At 38.4% G+C, this 25,811-nt stretch overlaps 1 protein-coding gene across 5 annotated transcripts in view; it reads right to left on the bottom strand.

The window, feature by feature from the left end:
* The window catches only part of LOC113084745 (regulator of G-protein signaling 3-like), a 61,986-nt gene extending 36,755 nt beyond the window's left edge, over positions 1 to 25,231 (bottom strand). The window contains exons 1-3 of one of the 5 annotated variants that reach the window (XM_026254948.1): positions 24,918 to 25,231; positions 24,280 to 24,377; positions 7,711 to 8,571 (exon numbers count right to left, since the gene is read on the bottom strand). In XM_026254948.1, coding sequence (XP_026110733.1) covers positions 7,711 to 8,571; positions 24,280 to 24,315 — 897 coding nt within the window. In that variant the 5' untranslated portion in view covers positions 24,316 to 24,377; positions 24,918 to 25,231. Of the gene's footprint in view, positions 1 to 7,710; positions 8,572 to 22,991; positions 23,124 to 23,294; positions 23,376 to 24,279; positions 24,378 to 24,917 lie in introns of those variants that run through there. The other 4 variants (XM_026254955.1, XM_026254949.1, XM_026254947.1 and 1 more) reach the window with 4 other exon arrangements.
* Between the last annotated feature and the right edge of the window lie 580 nt (positions 25,232 to 25,811).

Below are 25,811 nucleotides of genomic sequence, written 5' to 3' on the forward strand. Positions count from 1 at the left end.
GCACTAAGGAGTTGTTTTATGGACTTACCATTCCAGTATCTCACTTGTTTTGGCTTTTCAATTTCTTTAGATTGTATATACACTGGAGGACACTTTCACTTTTACACAATAGGATTCTTAAGGACTGTTGTATTGAATGATTCAAATGGACAATCTGCTTTAACAGCTTAAGTTGTTCTAGTTTTATTGTTTAAAGTTCCTTCTGAATTTATTCATTCTACTTTTGTCGTTTATCTCATCTTTTAAAGCACTTATTTTACCTCACACAGTGTAATTTAACCACATTTAATAAATGTAACCTCTTCTGATAAGGGCGAGCATTACAGAGTTGTTCTTAAAAGCTAAAGAATTCCAAATGAACTCTATTTTGACAGGAAAATACAACAAAGAATATGGTTTACATGAAGCATGTAGACTCTCTGGCTTTCTCTCTCTTTCTTTACATGTGTGTGAGAAACAGCGCTCTCAGCAAAGAGATATATTTTTTTAATATATATATAGTTATTACTACAGTGCATCCGAGTCTATCTTTTTTCATTAACCATATTGTATGTTGAAATAGTCACAGTTGGTGTTTAATATGTCAGGTACTTGATACTTTTAAATGTTTGGATCCACATGAATCCAGTTAAGTAACACGCCTTTAGGAAATGTCCTACAGTTCTATTGCAGATGAGAAAATATAAAAAAAATAGTCTTGCAGATGTAAATGCAGACATGAGCTAGACGTCTCCATGATGTATGAGTGCTATCAGGGATTTAAATTCTTCTCCCATAAGCATTGCATCTGAAAAGAAAACGTCTCTAGGTTATGAATGTAATCCTAGTTCCTCGAAGGAACAAGACACTGCGTCAAGCGCTTTGGGGAAATGCCTTTGGCAAGATCAACTCTGAATATTGTATGCTATCTGTTCAATGGAAGGGCGTGACGTCACAGGCGGGGTGACGTAGCGACCAGGAAGCTATAAAGGCACCTGCCACGCAGCTGACTTCAGCTTCGAGTAGGGAAGCAAGCGCCGACAGGGGTGCCGGGAGTATGGCTCTGCAACGCAGCGTCTCGTTCCTTCGAGGAACTAGAGTTACATTCGTAACCTAGAGACGTTCCTCTTCAGGAACTCGAGCTGCATCAAGCACTTTGGGAAACGATGTGCCAACGCTGCCAGACTACCAATCCTCTGCCTAGAGTGTATCCGAAGAGCACAGCTTAGGCAAGAGGACAGAAGAGCCAGGAGCAGCTTGCATATCGAGATTGTAAAATCTGGCAAATGTAGAGGGTGTGGACCATCCTGCAGCGTTGCAGATGTCCAAGAGGGACACACCTGCTAGAAAGGCCTTAGAGGCAGCCATACCCTGAGTAGAGTGAGCCTTGGCTCCCAAAGGAAGGGGAAGACCAGAGGACTCATAGGAGACGTTGATAGCCTCGACCTTCCAACAACTAAGGGTCTGCTTAGAGGCAGGGGAACCTTTTTTGGGAGGACCTTAGCAAACAAGCAATTTGGTCAGATTTTCTCCACAGGGCAGCTCTGTGGACGTATGCGTCCAGTGCGAGTACTGGACACATACAATTTAGCTTCTCCTGGTCTGGCTCCCGAAAGGGAGGAGGGCAGAAGGCCTGTAGTACTATAGGCTGTGGCGTAACAGAGGGAACTTAAGGAACATAACCCGCTCGAGGGTATACGGAACCGTACTCGAGGTCTCAGCCTCAGTGCACCGTGGAGGAAATGTGTAACTAGGGGGTGTCTACCCACTGACTGACCATTGAAAGGGACGTGGTAAGCAGCTATGGCCGCCACGTACACCTTTAAGGTGGAGTGAGTTAACCCTGCAGAGAGCCTAGCTTGTAGAAACTCCAGAACTGTACCAACTGGGCAGTTAACAGGGTCAAGCTGGCGGTCTCTGCACCATGAGGAGAAGAGTTTCAATCTCAGGGGATACAGTTTACTCATAGAGAGAGCTCTGGATTGGAGGGGGGGTCTCAACAACCTTGGTTGAGAGACCGGAAGCTATGAGCTGTGCCCCCTCAGGGGCCACACCCACAACTTCCACAACTCTGGGCGAGGGTGAATTATTTTGCCCTGCGCCTGAGACAGTAGATCTGTCCAGATCGGAATCTCCCATGGAGAGCCGTCGAGGAGAGAGATCAGATCTGCAAGCCATACTGGGCCCAGCCAGAACGGGGCTACTAATAGAAGACGGACCACATCCCGGCGTACTCTGACCAGAACTCCCGGGAGCAGAGCGATAGGGGGAAAGGCGTACAGACGAAGCCTCAGCCTGGTCTGTACCATAGCGTCCAGTCCCAGAGGAGCTGGATGAACTAGAGAGAAACAGAGGGGACATTGCAATGTTTCTTGAGTCGCAAAGAGGTCCAAAAACTCTCCATATCTACTTCACCACCTTGGGGTGAAGCCCCCCGGCCCCGGCCCCTGTCTCAATTATTATTTCTGCTCCTACAGTCAATTTCCCAAGAAATACACTGCTCTGTGGTCCCAGAACGAGCTGTCCTGGGACCACAGAAGGACCTGGTGTGCCAGCTTGTACAAGGGGCGCGAATGCAGATCTCTCTAGTGACTGATATGAGAGATCGCCAATGTGTTGTCGGTGCGCACCAACACATGGTGACCTCTCAGGGCTAAGAGGAAATATTTCAATGCTCGATGCAAAGCTAGCATCTCTAGACAACTGGTATGTCATGTCAGATGGCAACCGCTCCACAGACCGCGGGCAGGGTGCGCACTTATCCCAACCAATGAGCATTACACGGTGACCAAGAGCTCCCAGCACCGGGCCCTGATTCAAAAACCAAGGTTTCTTCCACATGTCTAAGGCACGAAGGCTCGCCGTGTGACCTTGATAGTTCATAATGGATTCCCCCTCGGGGAAAATCCCTTCGTCTTGAGCCACCACTCTAGGGGTCTCATGTGCAGGAGGCCAAAAGGTATCACTTTGGACACATCTGCCATAAGCCCTAACAGTCTCTGAAACTGCTTGACAGTGAGTTACTGGCCTTCTCTGACTCTCTTGACTGAGGTAAGCATTGACTCGATCCGAGCAGGAGACATACGTGGCTGCATCATGATCGAATCCCACACTATGCCTAGATAGGTGGTTCTCTGAACTGGAGAAAGTACACTCTTCTTGGGGTTCAGTCTCAAACCCAGCTCCCCCATATGTGCGAGAACGGCATCTTGATGTCGAACCACCATCTGCTCTGATTGAGCTAAAATCCACCAATCGTCGATATAGTTCAGAATGCGGATGCCCTGCATACGGAGGGGAACCAGAGAAGCATCTACACATTTCATGAACATGCGGGGTGAGAGTGCAAGGGAAGGGAAGTTCTTGATATTGATGGGCTTTCCCCCCGAAAGTGAACCTCAGAAACTTCCTGTGTTGTGGAAGGATGGATATATGGAAGTATGCATCTTGAGATCTTTTGTGACAAACCAGTCCTGTCCGGACTCCCTGTCTAGAGGAGTGACCACCTCAATACAGCATGGGCAGGGAGGAACACACAATCTATAGCGTGATCTGGAATCATCCTTCAAATGTCATGTCTTTGCTTTGCTCTTTGGCATTATGTTGTTTATTGGGACAGACAACAATAAATAAGACTCACAAGACAGACTTTAGACATGCACACACAGAGCGCTTGCTGAAAGACGCGAAGCTGAAGTCAGCTGCATGGCAGGTGCCTTTATAGCTTCCTGGTCGCTACGTCACGCCCTTCCATTGAACATATTGCACACAATATTCAGTGTTGATCTTGCCAAAGGTGTTTCCTCAAAGCACTTGATGCAGCTCGAGTTCCTGAAGAGGAACTACTAATATGGTCAAGCACAAAAATAACTGCCTTCATGTCTTTAGTAACCCTGACAGTAGAGTTTTATCACCAAATGAAAATAACACAGCCACTTCACTGTTTTCAGTGCAAATACACTCACCTAAAGGATTATTAGGAACACCATACTAATACTGTGTTTGACCCCCTTCGCCTTCAGAACTGCCTTAATTCTGCATGGCATTGATTCAACAAGGTGCTGAAAGCATTCTTTAGAGATGTTGGCCCATATTGATAGGATAGCATCTTGCAATTGATGGAGATTTGAGGGATGCACATCCAGGGTATGAAGCTCCCGTTCCACCACATCCCAAAGATGCTCTATTGGGTTGAGATCTGGTGACTGTGGGGGCCATTTTAGTACAGTGAACTCATTGTCATGTTCAATAAACAAATTTGAAATGATTCGAGCTTTGTGACATGGTGCATTATCCTGCTGGATTTAGCCATCAGAGGATGGGTACATGGTGGTCATAAAAGGATGGACATGGTCAGAAACAATGCTCAGGTAGGCTGTGGCATTTAAACGATGCCCAATTGCCACTAAGGGGCCTAAAGTGTGCGAAGAAAACATCCCCCACACCATTACACCACCACCAGCCTGCACAGTGGTAACAAGGCATGATGGATCCATGTTCTCATTCTGTTTACGCCAAATTCTGACTCTACCATCTGAATGTCTCAACAGAAATCGAGACTCATCAGACCAGGCAACATTTTTCATCACATGTACATGCCGAAATCCTCAGTTGAACATGACACAACCCTCACAAAACATCTTATTACTTTTATTAAGTGATGTTACAGTACTCTCCCATCTTTTTCACTAGTGATCTCACATTCCCCATAACAAGTCTGGAAGATATGATCGATAGCTCCTGTTCTTTAGGCATCGTCTCCTCTGCTCCTACATGGCAAAAATGTCCTACTCAACTCCTTGAGGATTTCCAGGCTCTGGCTCTTACGCACTGTCAGAGATTCGTCAGCTGGCCCCTGGTGTAAACTCTGGCTCTCTGGGTCATGATGAAAGACTAATAGCTACTAGGAAAGAACCGGCAAAGTCACATAATTCTACTGACCAAGTAAATAATCTTTAAGAAATCCACATTGTGAAAAAGAGAAAACAGACAGAAACTGCATCCTGCATCATATGTGATTACTGTATAAACAGTATCCACTGCTCAAAAGTATGGGTTGGTATGGTTTTTTATTGGTTTTAAGGATGCATTTATTTGATTAAAAAAAAAGAAGCTAAACACAGTAATGATGTACATTATTTTTTTTTTAATTTAAGATAAGATTTTAATTTCCTAGGAATGCAGTAATTTTCTCCAAATGCATGCGCAGACGGACACAGGATCATGTGCCCATTCAGGATATTAATAGTCTCATTATGCACCAGACACAGGCCGAAAGAAACTGCCTGCGGCTGAGAACGGGGTGCGAACTGAATATCATCACTGGAGTGCTGGATTTATAGCTTTTGTTTCACATTTCCTTAAGTGAACTATTAAGGTGGCGATGTGTAGAAGTTTGTCCTTCACAATGAGCTGTCTGAGCTAATTTTGGGTGCATATAAGACAAGTTTTTTCAGAGGCAGTGCCGGCAATGTCATGGAAGTGACACAAGTTTCTGAAAAAGAATTGAGTGACTAAGGTACAAATGATAGAATGAGCCGAACAACAGTTAGTAGGAACAAAAAAAGCTCAATATGATGTGACTTTATTTTAATAGGCAGGTTTAAATGGGGGGTGATTTCCCCCTTAAGAACAATCTGAACACAGTTTAAACTAAGGTACAGTAAGCAAGTTAGCAGCACTGGATCTAAGGGTGACAATAGGAACATACAGTAAGGAGAGATTGAAGCAGTTAAATATGGCAGTGCTAATCAATGGAAGGCCTTAAAAGCTGTATGCGACAGACAGTGTGCATAATACAATGAAGGTTATAAATGATTTGAAGTAATTTCATGTAGTGTAGAAGTTTATACAAGCTGTAGGTGATGGAGCATCTTACTAATGATCATTTATTAATGGAAGACGAATGTGAATTAGTAATCTGATATGGAGATGTGTTTTTAAATGTTTATTTTTGCTCTTAGGCTAAAATGCGCTGGTATTGTTTAAAATTATTAAAGTTCCCTTCATCACAAGAGCTGGAAAGATCATAATCATAAATAGATTATTATTATTTTTTTATTTTTCTTTCACAATATTTGTAAAATACAGATACAAATTAATACTACAGTATTTGTTATACTATCAAAACATCTAATAATACAATTGAATATAAATATAACTAAAACGTTGCTAGTTATTTACTTGTCTTTAAATATGTTGTGGAGTCAATATATGTGAAATGAATGAAAGGAAGACATTCACAGACATCAGCGAACGAGCTCATTTGTTTTAAGCAGGCTGCTACAGACCATGCCAATGGACCTTAGAAAAAGAAGAGCATCAAGGAAGGATTCTTTGAACACATGTAAAAAAAAAAAAAAAACTTGTGAGTCACTGATTCAGTCACTCACTCTGAATCATTCACCTCATTCTCTCACACTGAATCAGTCTCAAACTTTTCATTAGTTACTACTAGAACACAGACATCCCATCATGCACCCTTATCTTCTTGTAGTGTCCAGAGTCATTATTTAGTCTTTAATCAAAAACAGCAACCAAACATTTGCTGAGGGCATAATTTGCACGTGTCACTATTGACTACAAACCTTCTCTAAGACACTTACATAGTTGTGGAAAAATCATGTTACAGTGATTATATGAGGTGGTAATACCAAGGTATGTATACCATGATATTAAGGGATACTTATTTTGCATTGTAAACAGTATAGACTGTTTTTGCAGGATTGTTTTAATCGATGGCAGCTTCACTTGATTCACAAATTCACTGGTTTTGCACTACAGGAATGTCTTCAGTGAATTATTGGCTATGTATTTACTTGCTTCTGATTATATTTAAATTAGAGCAATATAATTCACAATTACTTACATTTAAAAAACCAGTCATTTCAGCATGTATTCACAGACATGTATATAAGCGAGTGTTCTTAAAACAGTTTGTCTAGTTAACATCTTCAAATACTGTCACTCTGGTTGGAGAACTTAATGAATTAACAGAACGCCACTTGGTGGACAAAACTGAGAGTGCATCCCTATGTGCATATGAACAAATATCTAGAAGCAAATTACATACAATATAGTGCATTAAAATATCAGTAGAATTTCAAATGACAGTTTACACATTACTACAAACTACTTTCATTTTTTTTTCTCTGTGCAGAAACAGAATCTGTTTATGAAGGCAAGTGTCAGGATGAACTGATGTGACTGGACCAAACCCCTATACCTTGTTCTGCAGTTTATGCTGAGGATACAAATGATAAAAATCGTCTTTCGTGTGAGTGCTAATGGGACATTTCTGTCTCTGTCTTGTGCTGTGCATGTGCTTTTGTGAAGACCTGTGCGTAGCTTGCTGCCAGAACAGGCTTTTGCTTTGCTTTTACTCCTGTGCTTTACTTTACTTTGCTTCATTGGCCCAAGTAAAAAAAATAATTAATTCAAAAAGCCCTGTCCCAAGGTCCCAATCCAACCATTGTCTGACCATTTGGACAAGTAATAGCAAGTGTCCAAAATGCAAATGGTGAAGGACACGTTTCTATTTTCCCTAAATGTCCCTAGAAAAGTCCTTAATGTTAAAGCAGTTTGTAATAGTATTGCTTGCCTTGGCTTGCCTTGGCCTCAGTAATATATATCAGAATCAGAATCAGAATCAGAATCAGCTAAAGAAAGTAACATGATGAAAAGAAATGATTTCTAAACCGTTTGATTGTCAGAGCAAGAACAAGTACTTACTTTTCGTCCGGAGAACAGCATACACAGCTGGTGCATGGACCCTCCATTCTTAGTCAGCTCTTTCTTCAGGGTTTTGGGTGACGGAAGCATCCAGCCTCCCTTCTGTGTCCCGGTCACCTCCACACAGTTGATGGCATTGTCAGATGTGAAGCAGGTTGTGCGAGGGTCCTGGAGAAGACTGCCCTCGCTGTGTGTGCGTCTGCGCAGGGAATTCTGCACGCTGAGTCCACCCGAGTGCTTTTCACAGGAAGTGGACTCTACCATGCTCCTCCGTTTGCTGTCACTGCGTTCCAGGTAGTTATCATCACTGTCCTCCTCATCCTCCTCCTCCTCATCATCATCTTCATCTTCTTCATACTCTTCATCAGTTCCGGGGGTGGAGAGGGCATCTGTACTGAAGGACCGATCTAATCGCAACTCAGGGATGACAAATGATGAGGAAGAGGATGAAGGTGGAGCGTTTGTGTCCACTGCCTCTGAAGCATTATCTTCATCAACAACCAGATGTTTTTCATCTTCACTATCTCTCGCGTGTGCTTGCGAGAGTTCCTGCTCTTCCTTCGCTTCGGTCACGGGCTCAGTATTCCCCCTCTCCTCCTCTTTCTCTTTGTCTTCATCCTCCCTCCACAACTCATTCATGCCGCTCTCTGTGCTTTTCCCATCTTCCCCCTCAGCAGAGGGCGGAGGTGTTGGTGGAACCAGAGGGCTGCACAGATCCTCCAGCAGAGTGAGACCACTGGACTGAGGGCTGCTCGCAGCGGGGACTAATGCATCGGACAGGTGGCCCAGGGAACAGTCATCCTCAGAGGTCATTCTCAGGCCCCTGAGGTCACATGGCTCATCCTGTTTGGGTTCGAACATCTACCAACAGAAGAACACAGTGTTGCAAAACCGTTACATTACTAGTGTCTTTACTACTGTCACAATATCACTTAATTACAGTCAGTAACTGCAGAACAATTATTGTAGAAATAGTGCAGAAAATATACAGTAATTTGCTGTAGTTAAGAAGAAATGCATTTCAGTGTAATGTGTTTCTGGCAATGTTCAAAATGGCACTAAAAGCTATTCAGTTTGATTTAAACATATGAACATGAATCTTGCAACATTTTATTTTGCTGTTTGTTGGAAGTTGTGTGTGTTAATCAGACAGTTAGTCATGATAAAATATAATATCAATTCCCATACCCAGCGATATGATATTTGTTGCTCACCTGATGTCTACCTATAGGGATATGACGCCCATCACGGCATTCCTATATAAGGTCTATTCAGTATTATTACATAGTTGATTGACATGTACTCTTTGCCCACAAATTATCACTGAAGTTGGGCTAATTTGACTACCCCAAGAACAGTCACAATCTGCCTTCCTTGTGTAAAGGAACAGGATATCAAGAAGAGGTTCAAGCATCCACATCAGCTGGCTATATTTCACCCTCTATTCATCTCAGAATGTCTTCACGACGCTGAGCTAAGTTATCTTATTTTATTCTCTTTTAGTCACTTATCACTTTTATGCAGACATAGTGTACATGTCTTTACCTTCCTGTCGGGTCAAACGATTGCTGCTTTTTTCAGCAATCTCATCTCTTGCCTTGAGAAAAGAAATTAGGGATGTCTAAAAATGGCCTCAAGCTCGATGAAGACAGACTGTCTTTGGCTCTTCATTATGAATTGCTAATACTGACAATTACTGTCAGTGCTTTATCTTTAAACTTGCACAACAACACAGTTGTGCAACCTGGGTGTTATCATAGATAAGCAGATAAATGATGCTGTTAAAGTCCGTGTGAACCGGAAGTTGCTGCCAACTTTATTTCAGTGTTGTGACGCATTTCCATCTGAAACGGAATACTGAATAGAGGGAATGGTTTTATGTTTGCGCTCCTCCTCCCTGTCTCTCACTCATAGCAATCTAACAGTTGGAGGGGTGTGTTTAAAGATATTCTGCTCAAGCCATCAACTGATGTCATCAGAAAAGCAATGCCATTCCAGAGTGGAAGTAAATGATTGAAATTATGAAATGAAGCTTACGTTTTTTTATTTTTATTTTTATTTTTTTTTACAGTGGATTAACTTGCACGGATTAATTGTTTACATCAAGGCTAGCAATTTGCGCTAGTAAACAACATTTTTATTTCATGCCGACTTTAATGGGAGCTCAGGTACACTGCCAAAAAAAGGATACAATGATATGATGAAAAAAAAGAAGTAATTGATTTTAGACAGTGAAAGGTTGAATGAAGGTTGAAAAGGATTATTTACAGTAGTTCATGAAAGCCAAAACACTTGAGGAAAAGAGGTTTGAAAATATACTAGCAGTAATCACAGACATTCACATTTAGATGAAATTAGATTAGATTTCAGATTAGATTTCTCAGAGGGGATAGCCAAAAAATCAAACAAACAAAAATAGACACAATAAGTAATTTGGAATTACTGGAATGTGTACAGAGAATGTGTGAAAAAAAAAAAAAAACTCACTCGCCACAATGTGAGTCAGTGAAATACAAATTTCTCTCAAAAATTAGACCCGTCCCAATGGAGTTTTACTCATCATAACCCATAAAAGTCACATGGTATTACTTCATTTAATCATTAGATGGGCCTCAGGTCAGCTCTTTTACAATACAAACCTCTTTTTTTAAATGGGGGAACATATCATTCTATCTTTTATATATTAACCTATGCATTTTTTCTGTCTTTGCTTTTTAAGTTGTCAGGAAAACATATTTCACCATCTTCTGTCGGAAATGCATCCCGTTTTAACAGTAGAAGAGGATGAAAAATATATAAATGACCAGAAGTGGGCATATCAGGCAGGGGCGCCGGACTGGGGATAAAACCAGTACTGATTACCAGGGCACCAAAGGAAGAGAGGGCCCTTGAAAAGTCTGGAATATATATTTTCAAGGGGGTGGGGCCCATTAGGACTGCCTTTGCATAGGGCCCGGGATCTTGTGCAGTGCCCCTGATTATCAGGGAAACTAGTTTACTACTTCTAGTTCTTCATCTAGATCAAACAGTTAACTAGATTTTGCTGCCTCTCAAAACATCATTACATGGCAGACAGACAGGTACATAGATATATTTTTATTTGATGCTAAAACTATAGCAAATGATGGTCTACATACCAGGAATGCATATTTAATTTTAGCTACCTACTGGAAGCCTGTGTCTACCTTCAGCATCACTGTGTCATTTAATGTTTCACAACACTATTCTAATCAGCTCTCCCTCGAAACCAGCCCATGCTGCTTACCACTCACTCTAATAGTGTGTAACCAAAGCTGGTGAGAAATAAACTCCTCTGAGTGCTTTTCAGAAGGGTTTACTGCAACAGAAAACAAGCTCAGCTGATGCAGCCAGAAGCAGAAGTCATGAGACGGAATTCATATTACCCTGCTCACATGATGTACGGCATATTAGCTCTCTCCCATCCATAACTGGAGCTTCACTACGAATGAGCCTCTTATCTCGCCTGTGGTATTTTTAGGTTGTGTGAAAGATTACTACCGAACCGAGCGACGCTGAGGAAATTAGGACACAAGAACCGAAGACAGATGATTTCCTTAAACTCTGAGTTTCGCTCTGTTATCTGTGACGGGATGGTTCAGTTGGTGTTCGTTGAGTCCTTCATGCATCACTTTTTTTTCCACACTTACGTAATGTGAAGAAAAAGAAAAAAACTTGAAAGTGTTTGGATAAAAAGAAACGTATAGAATAAGACAGCGACATATGAGAACTCAGATATCAACTACATTTATTTATCTGAAAGAAATGATGAGAGTGGATTATACAAAGACTAAAGTATATATCAACTCAATGTTTTGCCTGTACAAAACTACCAAAATGAAAAGGTCATTTTGAGGGTATTGCTAAGGTGTTCTAAGCATTTCATCACATTTCTAGGTAGTTGTTAATATTCTGGGTGATTTCTGGTTGACTCAAAGTGAAAGTGATGCCTTTGCAAGCACCACTAATTATTTATCCAATAAGGGTGCAGTATTACTCTATTCTAGATGCTTGTACTGTACAACCTTTTAGTCACTCCAAGGAAATCATCTAATCTATTATTCATTCAAAGCACTAAGCTGTCCAACATAATGACTGGAAAATGTATTTTAAACAGAGATTACTTTTTCTCATCAAATGAGTCTGCAGAATTTGCCAAGATACTGTGGATTATACAAAAGAACTTTGAATGGTATGGACAATTACATTTGCATGTGAAACCCGAGTCGTTCCTAATATAAGATGTGTGACGTTTTAGACTCATTCTATGCAAGTACGTGAACACAGACAGTGTGCAGCTAGCAATGCAATGTCTTGTTTTCATTGCATTGTGTTCTGAAATGTGTCTGACTGCAATTAGTGGAATTTCTTCTTCAGCGCTGAAAGGGCGGTACAGAAAACATTAACACAAACTGTCTTTTTCTACATAAAATTTTCTCAGTCAGGTCAGCTACTGCAAAGAAGGAGCAACAGTATGAAGCATCTTTATTTAAAGGGGTCATGACCTGGAGAATCAAAATGTTTTTGATATTTACACACATAAGAGATCAAAACCATAAGTTTCAGAACATAAGAGTAACTCCCCAGTTTAAAATATTAATGATTCTTTTGTACCCTTCTTGTGTCCTGTGTAATCAAAGAGGAGTGTTCGGAACAACTCGTGTATGTCCATCAATCACAATAGTCATATTGCTGTTGGATATAGATGTCGAGTAAGACCGGCAAACTCACATGTTGTTCTGTCAGAGGATGAAAAGAAACTGCATCTCCTAAAACTTTGCATATCCTTCCTAGTTTCTTTTTAATGACATCAAGATAAATTTTTAATTTGCCGCAGTCTTTTGTAATAATAATATCACTATTTACCACTAAATACCAACTCGACATGTGCCAGTATTCATCACAGTAATGAATATGCACAATATTGTTATGTGGGCACTTCTAAATACCGTGAATAATTATATATTACAAATTATTCTGAATTTGGAATGCATTTTAAGAATACTATTCCCATCAACTGGCAAAAATGCACAACACAGTTGTATGCTGCTTAAAAACTCATGTATGCTCTGATGTAAAAGGGGACACATGAGAAGCACATGGAGGAACATGTGAGAGACGCTCAGAATGAAAGCACATTCACTCTCTGACAGCAGATGGCGCTAAACTGCAGAAAATGCAGCCCTTGCCCTAGAAACCCCATAAATAAAGCTGCTCCAATACTTTTAAAATATATTTAAAGAATTTTAAATAGCCATTCAGATTTGTGTATTCACTGTGATGTCCATCACAGTGCCAAATACTTGAATATTTAGACTAAATAGGCTATTTATGTTCAAACTTTTTATTTTATTTTTTTATTTTTTATCTGGACTACAACATGCCCTAGACATTGTTGGAAAGTGTTATGATTCTTTATTATTCATTCACACTTTACATTAGGGATTCAGTAGTTAGTTAGTTAACTAGTTAACACAAACTGCCAATTAAAAATTCTTCTGAACATTCATTAATTGTAGGTATTCCAATATTTAACATTCAAATCTAAAGTTGCAACTGTATTATTTATAGAGCTAACAAGAACTAAGACTTGTATTTTTACAAGTCTATAAAAAAAAAAAAAAAAGAAAAAAAAAGATTAATAACTTTGGTAACAAATATAGAAATATTACTTTATTGCGTTTAAATGTTAAGTTATTTTCAATATAAGAAAAAAAAGTTATTTAATCTGTTATAATGTATTATGAACACTTTAAAAATAATAATAAAAAATAAATTCCAATACCATATACCGTGAAAAAAGCATGAGCAATTAATCACAGGAAAATTATATACCAGCATATCCCTAATACCAACACTAATGAAAATTAAGCAATTAAGCAAGCAAAACCAAGTACCACGCTGTAACAGGCTGTTGTAGTTGTTGTGGTTTCTTTGTTTCAATTTCTTCTGCCTCGGACTCATATATACTTTATATGGCTCTGTCACAGTGATTGCCATCTTGAGTATCAAAACATGGATACGATGCAATAATGTTATCCAACCTCAGCAGTTGCCATTTACTTCCGTTTCTGTAAGAGTTAACGTTCCTTGAAATTTAGACTTTTTCACAGAGAGTGAAAATAAGGATGGACAGTGGTCATTTTTACAAATATTGTTATGCAAAAAAAGTTGCAAAGCTTATAAACTAACTTTACAAATTAAACTGCATTTCATGACCCCTTTAAAGTTAACACATTGTGTATTTAAAGGACAGCTCACTAATATAACCAAGAATTTGCATCTGCATATTTGCGTGATAGCTTTTCTGGTATAAGACTCTGAGAGCAATAGGTCTGGTGTTGAGCTGTGATCCCCTGCTGCAAATGTCAAATACAGCAAGTGTGTAGAATAAATGTCATGCTGGAGGAAGTCACAGTTCACACAAGAGGCAAAGCCATTGTTGAATGAGGCGGAAAGAGCTACAGCAAATGTAGGTCATGAATGATTTACCTCCACACAACCAGCTTAACATAGCTTAATTTAAATTAAAATTTTAAATAGCATTTTGAAATCAACTTCTAAATGTCTGTTCAGTGGTCCCTATAACATGACAATTTTAATTTGTGGTGCTTCTAATTAAGTGATAAAATGCAGTTCCAAATGTTGTAAAATAAATATACAAATAAATAAATATACTAATCTATGCAACAATAAACTGTGTAGCACTTTGTTTTACTATCAAATTATATGTAATATCTAATTATTATTAATTTTGGAAAGTTTTCCTTGACCTTTCGCAATCTTGGCAAAAAGTATCAATATTTATTTCCACAACATGTTGCATGATGGGATACACTTAGCCTCGAATACTGCTCTGGAGTAGTATTTGAGATAGTGTGGACTTTGGCGCTTTGGCGTTTTTAAGATCTGGACAGTCTTGCACACTTACTTTCTAACGAGTTACTTTTATTATAGACTAATTCAGTTACTAACTCAGTTATTTTTTGGAACAAGTAGTGAGTAACTATAACTAATTACTTTTTTTAAAGTAGCGTTCCCAACAGTGATTCTATCACCATGCATTATTTTTTTAAACACTTTAAAGTTTCTTAAAAATAAAAAATAATACAGTTTTGAACAAAAAGCTGAAAAAAGACTATGAATTGGATTCAGAATGATAATCAAAATGTAGATGGAGTCGATCAGCACCCAAAAGCTTGACTGTAATTATTAACTCTTCATTGGTCAACATTTTATTTCCATATTGTTACAGTTTTGATGCTGTTTCATGACAGATGATCATGTTAGATTACATGTGTTAGTATCTGTTGTTTCTTTTTCTTCTTCACTTTTTTTGTGGAAATTCTGTGCAGAAGATGTGTACTAGCGCCCTCTACCATATAACAATGAAAACACAGATTCTAGGAGCACAAGTATAGCTCAAATATATTTAAACTTTTTATAAGTATGAGTCAAGTTTACTTAAATGTCATTTTAAGTATATTTCTCAGAAGAACATAAAGGCCATTTCTGGGAAGTACATATGTCAACTAAAGGAATACTTTCCTATTTTTAGTTTAAAAGAAGTATACTAATAGCACATTTGAATAAACTTATTTTTCGTAAGGGTTATGAGGGGAATGATTTAGCGCATTCCATTGAGAAGTAAACACTGCAGCGCGTAAACAAAGCATTATCTATTTATTGATTGTCTGACTGACATATAAAACAAGAAACCACAGTTCACTTGGTTTTTATGGTTTGAGGTTGGAATCGGTGAAAGGAGCAGAGCTGCCCATCCTCAATACTGATTGAAAGATACAAAGTGGACTGCATTTTAGATTGCTTATTTTGTTCAAGTGTATTAGCTACTCAAGTCCACATGTCATACTAACAAGGAACTTATGAACATAGTCGGCTTACCATGTTTTTGGGAAATGCACACCTGAATGGAAGCACTGCCTAGATTTCCACAAATGGGCTTAAAGGCTAAATATGTCCTTTTTGCCACTGAAGAGTGCGTATTCAAAATAAACAAAGACCAGGTAGCGTAGTTTGATGACGCCGTGACTGTTTGTGGAATAATGGGAGTTTTGGTCTTCATCCTCACAGCCATTGCAATAAGATGTGACTTGGGCAGAGATCATGTTCATGGATGAGCTAATGATTTATTAACTTAGTAGAATGAAGCATGGTGAGGTTGAAAGCCATCAAAGTGAAACAAGGCCGCTGAACGAGAGCAACACGCGGCTCAAAAGTAGCAGAACTCCTCCTTCCTGTTGTGAATATGCTGGGGGAAAAGCAGTTTAAAAGTTCTGTTATAATGCTACTCTGTGCTGTCGTTGCCGGATTATTAAAACGCACAACATTTTAAAGCATCTATGGTGTTTCCATGTTTTCTAAAAAACTAAATAGAGAGGTTATGGTGTCATTGGCAGGCGAAACAATGACACTATGGACATGGTCCGTGTCGCTATTTAAAATAGCTTATTTCTCTGTATTTAAACATTCTTTGAAACATTTTGTATAATATAAGTACGCAAGTCAGCAAAATATATAACACTGTTCTAGTGATTTTTGGATATTTCAATAATTATAATAATAATCATTTTAATTGTGCCTTTAAGTGGGCATGCAAGACTGAAGGAACCATCAGAGATACCCACTCTGTGCAGCACGGTCCAAGGAAGTGGAACCTGCACTTGAGCAGAGTACAATGTTTTCAAGGCCTTTACAAGCTGCTTGCTCAGTTTTGCCACTGTTTAGGCACCTCTAGATTGGCCTAATCAAGTTTAAGTTTCTCCACCACGAAACTAAGTAAGCCAGCCTCACATTTTATCTAAACTCATGACTTTATAAAATTTCTCCATCCGACGGGAGAGATTCTAAGCACGCCTCATATGAGAATGACCAAGCCTTATTGTCAGAAGCCTCCAGCAAGTATTGATCTCCTCATCTTCACAGTCAAACATTGTGCGCATGTCATCACAAGCAAACTAATAGAGCAACACCATTTCAAGAGAAGATGAGACTCATAAGCCTTGAGCAGGCATTAGCTTATCATTGGAGACCTCGTGATCAGTGTCTTGTTCTTGCTTCCCTAGCTCACATGGCCCCTCAGGCACCACAAAGGTTGGAGAGATTTCTTTTTAAAGAAAGCAATCTGGGAGAGAAGCAATTTTTAGCCTCATGCACTCGTAATGTGCATAGACGTGAGCAGCTCAGCTGAGTCAGGGTGAAACAAAGACAAGATGCAATTAGGATGCTGAAAACAATATTCTGACAAAATTGTGGTTATATGTTAATACATATACCTATTAACAAGGATACAGGGATGAGCATCATCCGCCAGTGAATTTGCAGGATGCTATACAGGCTTCAGAGATTGTCACTCCTAGGCATATTCTCTATAGTGTCAGTTACTGAAGTGAATGACTTGAAAGGGAACACTGCCTTTAATAAATTAATTAATAAATTAATTAATATGTTATAGTTGGTGCACTAATGTCAGTCACATCTCAAACCTAGCTGGAATATTGTCTAAACCAGTAGCCTTCAACACTTGAGTTGTCTTAAGGGTAACACTTTAGAATAAGGTTCCATTAGTTAATGTTAGTTAATGTATTAATTAACATGAACAAACAATGAATAATACATTTATTACTGTATTTATTCATCTTCGTTAATGTTAGTTAATGAAAATACAGTTATTCATTGTTAGTTCATGGTAATTCACAGTGCATTAACTAATGTTAACAAGCACAACTTTTGATTTAAATAACGCATTAGTAAATGTTGAAATTAACATGAACTAAGACTTATAAATGCTGTAGAAGGATTGTTCTTGCTTAGTTCATGTTAACGAAAGTAGTTAACTAACATTAACTAATGGAACCTTATTCTAAAGTGTTACCGTCTTAAGTAATCTCAACTAGAGAATCTAAAAGATAAAGAATCCCAGACAAAAGTAATACCTCACAACAAAATGTATTATTTCATAATTATCAGGAAGGTTTTTTTTTTTTTTTTATTGCAAATATTTCTTTAACAACCTTAAATCAAGTAAACTACATGGATGAATCTCAGAAACCTGTCATGCATATGTCATTACAAAATCAAAAGCAAGAAAAGGGAAATTAAATAAGGAAAAGTATGCCCATTTTAAGGACCATTAATATTGTCTGCTTTGTGATATTTTTCAGGGCTTTGCAACTCCCAGCAGCTCTGTGGTGGCACTGCAGGGAATACTCCAATTATTGTTTGAGGAAAATTTGTGTTAAACAAAAATACAACATTAAGTTACAGAATATTGAGTGCAGAATATTAACTGTTTAGAATTTCAGATTTAGTCAGGTTTACTGTATATCGGTAACTGCATGTACTGTAAATTGCATCAAGCCAAACAGAGGTGTTTTTGCAAGTAGTGGGTGAGTAGTTGACTGCATTATTGTGTGCTGTCTCATCCAATATTTCAAAAGCTTGTGTTTACAGGTTTATAGAACATTTTCATATGTTTTCTGCTAAGTTCAGCTAGTGTCAACCAAAAAAAAAAAAAAAAAAAAAGATAATTTTCATTAAATAATAATGTACTGGCACTCAACTCATTAGAGGCACACTTGACTAACATGACCTGCCTAAAGCTACCATCATCTTCTGATCAAACATGTATACACTCTCATAATTTTTGTCAATCCATTAGAAGTAAATGCAAAGCCAACATCTTACTCTCTATCTGGAATTGCATTCATAATGTTCAGGATTCAGACACACACTGTCAATTTAAGTGTTTTTTACTGTCTTGAAAGATTCAGTCACCAGGAATCGACCAAAGAATAATGTTGGTGAACATTAATGCTAGGATGATTGATAAATCAATGGGACACTGAAGATAATTGGCAGCTGTCCCGGTGGGTCCACGTTCCCAGAATGAGGGAAATCAGTGGGAGAGACATGACTTTACAGCGGCATCAGTACAGCATTAGAAACAGCAGATTAAAGGCCTAACTGTTGGGATGGTGGGCAAACACAAGGCGAGGGGATGTGCCTCACACACCAAAACACCTCCAGATCACATGCATACCCACTAACTAGAAGCACGAGGTGAGATACAGAGACAATACACACATATTTACCTTAATCATGACAACTTTCTGAATACTTTTAGCATGTTAATGGATATGGCAATGTTAATGTATTTGGTCTTGGTTTACTATATCTGCTACGTGCACTGCTGCTGCTTTAGTAAAAGAGACTTATTGCCAATTAGGGCTTGCATAGACTAGTTGAGTAGTCGAGTGATCGACTATTTCAACCACTAGTTGGCGCTGTCGGAAACAATTGACTACTCGAGCATGCATTAACCATAATGCGTACAAAGAGTTTGCAAGTACGATGTCAATTTTAGGATTACAATATTGCATGTAGCTGTTACTTTCTATGACCTTATCTATGTTGCATGTAAAATTCAAATATTTAAATAGTGGCGTGCCTGAAGCCGAATACCTTATTCCCAATGGCACAGATAATGGAGCCAGGGGATGAGCGCAATATTATACACAGACCTCTAAAGTCACGAGTGTGAAGTGAATCAATGTAAACTTTATGAGTGAAAAGATCGCAAATCAAACACAACATTACTGTTTTCTCTCCCTGCATCTTTCAGAAATCAGAGCTTGGCAAGAATAATACCACCTATAATAATACATCATACACGTTATATTATTTGTATATATTTAAAAGGCAATGCTTTAAAGCTTAGGCTATGATATGATACGAATGAATGGAATAAGCACAGTGTGCTCACCAATCAAACAGCATGCTGTGCATCTCTAGAGAGAGAGCAGGCTAATAATCAACTTAGATACAGATACATTTTCTATTTGGCCTACATGTTTGCATCTTTATCGTGATTTAGTCTTGTTCAAATGATCACTAAACGTTTGTCATTACATCTCTCTGCTTGCATGATAAATATTATTTTAGAAATTAATAATTATTTTAGTTTAACACGGCATACTTGTTCAGTGATAACTATGAAAAAAAAGATAGCCATTATGGACGTATCAAGTACTGTACGGCGTTGTATCCGAATGTAGATATGAAAAATCGTGTGATTGTTACAGACACAAATACAAATACTGGCTGTTACATGAAAATGTAAATATGTAATGTCATAATAGTTTTGACAATTTATATATGTAATAAGGCTATGATTTAATAAGCATTTATTGATAATAAAAAAATATATTTAATGTCTTTTCATTTACAGTAGCATGAACCACGAGTAGTCGAGTAACTCGATTATTTTTTTAAATAAAAAATCGACTAGTAGAAATTAGTAGTCATGCAACCCCTACTGCCAATAGATACACAGACACATTGCTGTGAGCACGGAAGATATACTGCTGCTGCATGAATATGTTTTAGCAGATATAGACAGGCCGAGCTGGGAGAGGTGAAGGGTTTCAGGGGAACTTTACACTGTACACACTCAGCTTTCCAAAAAGCTGTCACTGGGCTAAGGCACACACCCTAAAGCAATAGTGTGGTCGGAACAAAAAAGGTACATTTGCACCTTGTTTACCCCTAAATGGTATATTTTAGTACTTTAAAGTAAACAGCTGCATTGGGATTGGGATCCTGTGAATGCAATGAAAATCTTGTGGGACCAGGTCGTTTTACCTTTATTTCGGGGGTCGGAGTGGGCAGTCAAAAAAATACAGCATAGGTCCCGCCATCCCGCAATTTGGCACATAACAAGTGAAGTGAAGTGACATTCAGCCAAGTATGGTGACCCATACTCAGAATTTGTGATCTGCATTTAACCCATCCGAAATGCACACACACAGAGCAGTGAACACACACACACACACACACACACACACACACTGTGAGCACACACCTGGAGCAGTGGGCAGCCATTTATGCTGCGGCGCCCAGGGAGCAGTTGGGGGGGTTCGATGCCTTGCTCAAGGGCACCTAAGTCGTGGTATTGAAGGTGGAGAGAGAGCTGTTCATGCACTCCCCCCACCCACAATTCCGTCCGGCCCGAGACTAGAACCCACAACCCTTCGATTGGGAGTCCAACCCTCTAACCATTAGGCCACGACTTCCCCTTAACAAGAATGACGAAGTTACAATAACACTAAGCTTGTTGTATTATATGGTGTTTGGTCATACACCAATTACATTAGTTGCCCATCACAGCATCATGCACCCACTCTATTGTTTTGCTTTTGTATAGAAATACAAATAATTTAGTTCAGCTAGAAATGTAGCCTGACCCTGACCTCATTGACAAAATATTTTATTTTGTAAAATGTGCTTTCTACTGTACGCTTATTTAAAAGCCATTAAAGCTGTCATGAATAAAATCAAAATGAAATGAACATTTTTGACTGCAGCATAAAAGGGGTCATACCTGTATGATTTTTTTTTTTTTTTTTTTTTTTTTTTAAGATCTCTATTTTAAGTATTTGGTGTAACAGAATATGTTGATTTATTACTAATTTTTTTTATTATTGTCCTCTATGCCCCGCATCTCCCAAATGCGTCGTTTTCTACAAAGTCCCTCCTTCTGACAAGAGCATCTGCTCTGATTGGCCAACTGACACAGTGCATTGTGGCTGATTATACATTAACATGGCCGCCACAGGGAAGCCTTGTTTTCTTGCCCAATATCACCATTCCCTATCCTCCACAAACAAAATAAGTAAAAAATAAAATCTATTCTGTCAATAAAAGCAACTTTTTCCAAATAAAATAATGCATTTGCTAAATACCTTTATTTTAAAAAAAGGAAAACATGTCCAATAAAACACATATAGTTTAGCACACTATACCCTCCACAAACAGCTATGAAAGGTAAAAATGCTGTAAAATCCATGAAATCATTTTACATTTAGGTACTGTTTCTTACAGAAACCCCCTCTGAAGTAACAAAGGAGGAAAAATATATAGCATCTTATAGCATTATATTTGTCTAAATTGAGGGGACGAGCTGCAAATCAAAATCGAGCTACAAACCTGTCCATACAGAGTACACTGTTGTGAAATCTGAGAGTACAGACTACTAAATTGAGAGCTCAAATTACATTTAAATGAGGGAAGTGTTTACAAAATCATGATAAACAGAGCACCGGCTGCAAAACCATAGACACCAGATTATTAGAAATCATTATCCTACTGTACATGACCCTTGGGGGACTCCATACTTTCTCATGCTGCAGTAAATAGAATTCACAAACGGGAATTATGTGAATTATCTCTGTAAGTACATGGAATCACCTAGTTCTTATAGCAGGGCTCATTGTAATGCAGTGTTACAACATGCCCTACATATACTGTTGAAATTAAGGAAAATTTGTTGGTACTGATTTTTCACAGATGTTTTTTTTTTTTTTTTTTTGTGAAAGTTTTTTAACTTTAAAGGAGCACAACATGTAGTTTAATATACAGTAGGCTATGCATTTGTAAATATTTCATGGCAGAAAGACACAAGCCACAAGCTAAAGGTGGATCTTTGTACAATTATACTAAAAGACCTTTAAAAATGTAATGTAGTAGATTGCGTGCAACAAGTTTATCAGCAGATTTTTGATCATGTTAATAATTTAGAGGCCTTAGAAATTTGCGTATAGAATATGATACAGTAGGCTTTATAGTTTAAAGGTTTGGTTTTTTGACTTCCTTTTGCTTTATTGAGAGCAGCACTGAAGGTTGCATGGACTCCACAAGATCTGATGAGCCATTATTCAATTGGCTTCAACAGACGCAACAAAATTTAGCTGACCTTAATGTATCAATTGTTGCTCTTAGACAGCAGTTACATTAAAAAGAGGTTTTGTATCTAAGATGTTTCTCTTGTAAAAAAAAAAAAATAATAATAATAATGACAATAGTGTATCTTTTAAAAATGCTTCTTCTTGATGTTTCAAAACATGCTCAGGTTTAAGAGAAGTCTGAGATGTCAATACGAACTCAAACATTTTTCATTCAACACTCATTCTTTCATTCTTTCACTCATTCAATACATTTAGTTTATCACTCTGTATGGCAACACATTAGTTTCAATTGTTATTTGAGACAAAGATGATCCCTTTAGAGATATGAAAGAGCAACCTCTGAGAAAAAAAAAAACAAATGTTTTCCACAGACTCTTTTTAACTTCCTGTAAGCTTCTACACAACAGCATCAAACACACATACAGGACACAAGCACTTTCGCAGAAACACTTGTAAACACACAGACAGAAGTAAAGCGCACCATCAACACACACTCACCGTCAGGATGGACATGCAGCCAAGACACAAGAATCAAAATCTGATGAGCATCTGCATGTGTGTGTAAATGTTTGTGTGTGTCAGTGCATGCAGATTCCAGTTTCTTCTGTGAGATGGCAAGAAGTCAAAGAGAGAGAAAAAAAAGCTGAGAGAAATCTAGTGGTCAAATGGGCGTCACCCTCTTCACATAAACACATCATGAGTGAAAGGAAAGAGAGAGAGAGAGAGAGAGAGAGAGAGAGTGTGAGTGTGTGTGTGTCAAAGTGTCTTTCACAAACACACTATTAAGCCCTGATCACTCACCCCAGCCTCACTCAAGACATCATGCCACTTGGCTGGACTTCCATGTATGACTGAATACACAATCATTAACGTCCACTATACACACAGAGAGAGAGAGAGAGAGAGAGAGAGAGAGAGAGAGAGGCCTATCTGTTCTGCTTGTGCTGCTCAAAATGGCCCAAAAAGGAGACACTCAAGAATAGTAAACAAGAGCAAACATATTTGAATGCAACTAAAAAATTACTACTATGAAGTCAGATATATACAGTAAGCCAATTGTTCAACTTATTTTTTCTCTCAAACACAAAAGGGGATCTATCTATCTATCTATCTATCTATCTAGATTTCCTCCCTCCCCATCCCCCTTTTCTCTCTATGAAACGCCTCTATATTAAACAAGCAGCTCTTACATCTAATTTGTCATTGTGTCTCTGTGTGTCCTATTGCAACGTACACATCACGCCATATTTGACCTCACTGACATTAATTAAATGTGTCTTATCATTGACGTGAAACCTGACATGACATGTCTTGGCACAGCATATCTGAATTTGCGCAAGCAATGACGGAAGATTTTCAGGAACTTAAATATGGTTTATTACTCACACAACAGCTACTGAATGGTTTCAAATATAGCACACCGGTCATATGGACTATTTTTATAGTTCTGTCTTTGTATGGAAAAGAGCAGTATGAACACTTAATTTCTCCTTTTGTGTTTCACAGAATATATCAAAACGGGTTTGGATTGACACAAAGGTGCATAAATAATGACAGAATTTATGGGTAAATTATTTGAACTATTCAACTGTAAAAAGTAATACTTCTGATATTTGAATTTCAGCTTTTTTTTAAAAACAAAACTTCTTGTCAAAACAACTATTTCAGAAAGTGTTCAAAACTAACAAGTTGAGAAATTGTCTTCAGGTATGTGCACATCAGAAACTTCCTGAAAGGACATTTCCTCTGCAGACATTCATGTCTGTCTCATACAGTTGTGGTTTACCTCGCCTCTGTGAGCTTTGTTGGAAATGTCACTCATATCAACCTCATGAAGCAATCTGTCGTCGCGCAAGTCACCACTCTCTCTGTGTATGTTTTGCTCTATGTGAAAATGAGTACAAGAAACTTTATTTAACAATTTACCACTTGCTTATCTCAGCAAGCCCCATTTATTACCAATAAAACACACACACACACACACACTTAAACAGGCATACATAAAATATGACCATGGTAAACATTTAATATGTAGTGTTCATCACTCATCATAAACGTCATTGCTTATTTTAAAAAATATATTGCTTCCTAAAAAAGGAAATAAATCCAAAACAATATCCACAAAATATTAAATATTATAATAATATAATATATTGTAAAATATAAAGTTGTTGTTTTTTTAAGTAAAAAAAAAATTATAAAAAAAAAAAAAGTAAACTTTACTGAAATCTGTTGTGATATTAAATGAAACTGCAACATAAATGTCAGCTCCACATTTATTAAAAAAAACCTGATAAAACAGCAAGGTAAACCATGCAGCTTTAGAAACATTTATTCCCGGACACACACACTCATGCACACAAACTGTGTTAAATCAGGAGTAAAAGCTCCGTTTTGATCCCATTAGCAGTAAAGCAGGTGTACCTTGAATACAGGCATCTGGCCGCTGTGAACGTGTCTCTTTCACATGTGCTGATTCTGAATCCTGTCCAGTAGACGTCTTCTTCTGTACTTTTGCCTAGAAATGTACTGTATGTTTCCTTTTTGCGTCTGTTTTGTTCAAGTCTACCTTTTTCCTTACCTCTCTCTCTGTGGATTGTTCTCACTCTGTCCACGGTTTCATTGCGAGTACCACTACATTTGCTGCAGAGTCTGTGTGTATGTGTGTGTGTGTGTGTGTATGTGTGTGTGTGTTAGCAGCTGCTCTGAGGCGCGACTGTGCTACTGAACAAAATGACTGGAGAGAGAGAGAGAGTGAGAGAGGGAGAAAGAAAATGAGAGGAGCACTGCCCATGTCCTGTCTCTCTCTTTCTCTCTCTCTCCAGAGACAGGCCGCTGTCCCGCTCTGCTTGCTGTTATTTTTAGAAGCAGCCTAGACGTGAATCAAAAGCTCGCAAAAGAAACGGGCACATGTCATACATACTGTACGCCAGCAGATCAGGGGATCTGTATCTCACACACACAAACACAAACAATCCCCGCTCAGCCATTTGTGCAAATTTCGTCAGTCCTGGTGCAGAGAAACTGCAAGATGCTTGATTTTTGTGAGGTCATTACTGAGGAAATATGATCATTGTGTTCTCATATTACACTACAGAAAACTCAATATATCAGCTATTATAATTTAGACTCAGCGATAATGGCCAAAGATAAAGCCGCCTGACCTGTAGATACATGATAGATCCTAAACAAATACAATCAATCAAGGTCATGTGAAACCTTTAACCCTTCAGCTCTTCAACAATCAGTTTAATTAGAGATGTCACATTTATCACACACACAGTTAAAACCACCCTGAAATAGCAGTTGCAATGCTAA

The sequence above is a fragment of the Carassius auratus genome, chromosome 5, assembly GCF_003368295.1.
Source record: "Carassius auratus strain Wakin chromosome 5, ASM336829v1, whole genome shotgun sequence".
Taxonomy (NCBI): domain Eukaryota; kingdom Metazoa; phylum Chordata; class Actinopteri; order Cypriniformes; family Cyprinidae; genus Carassius; species Carassius auratus.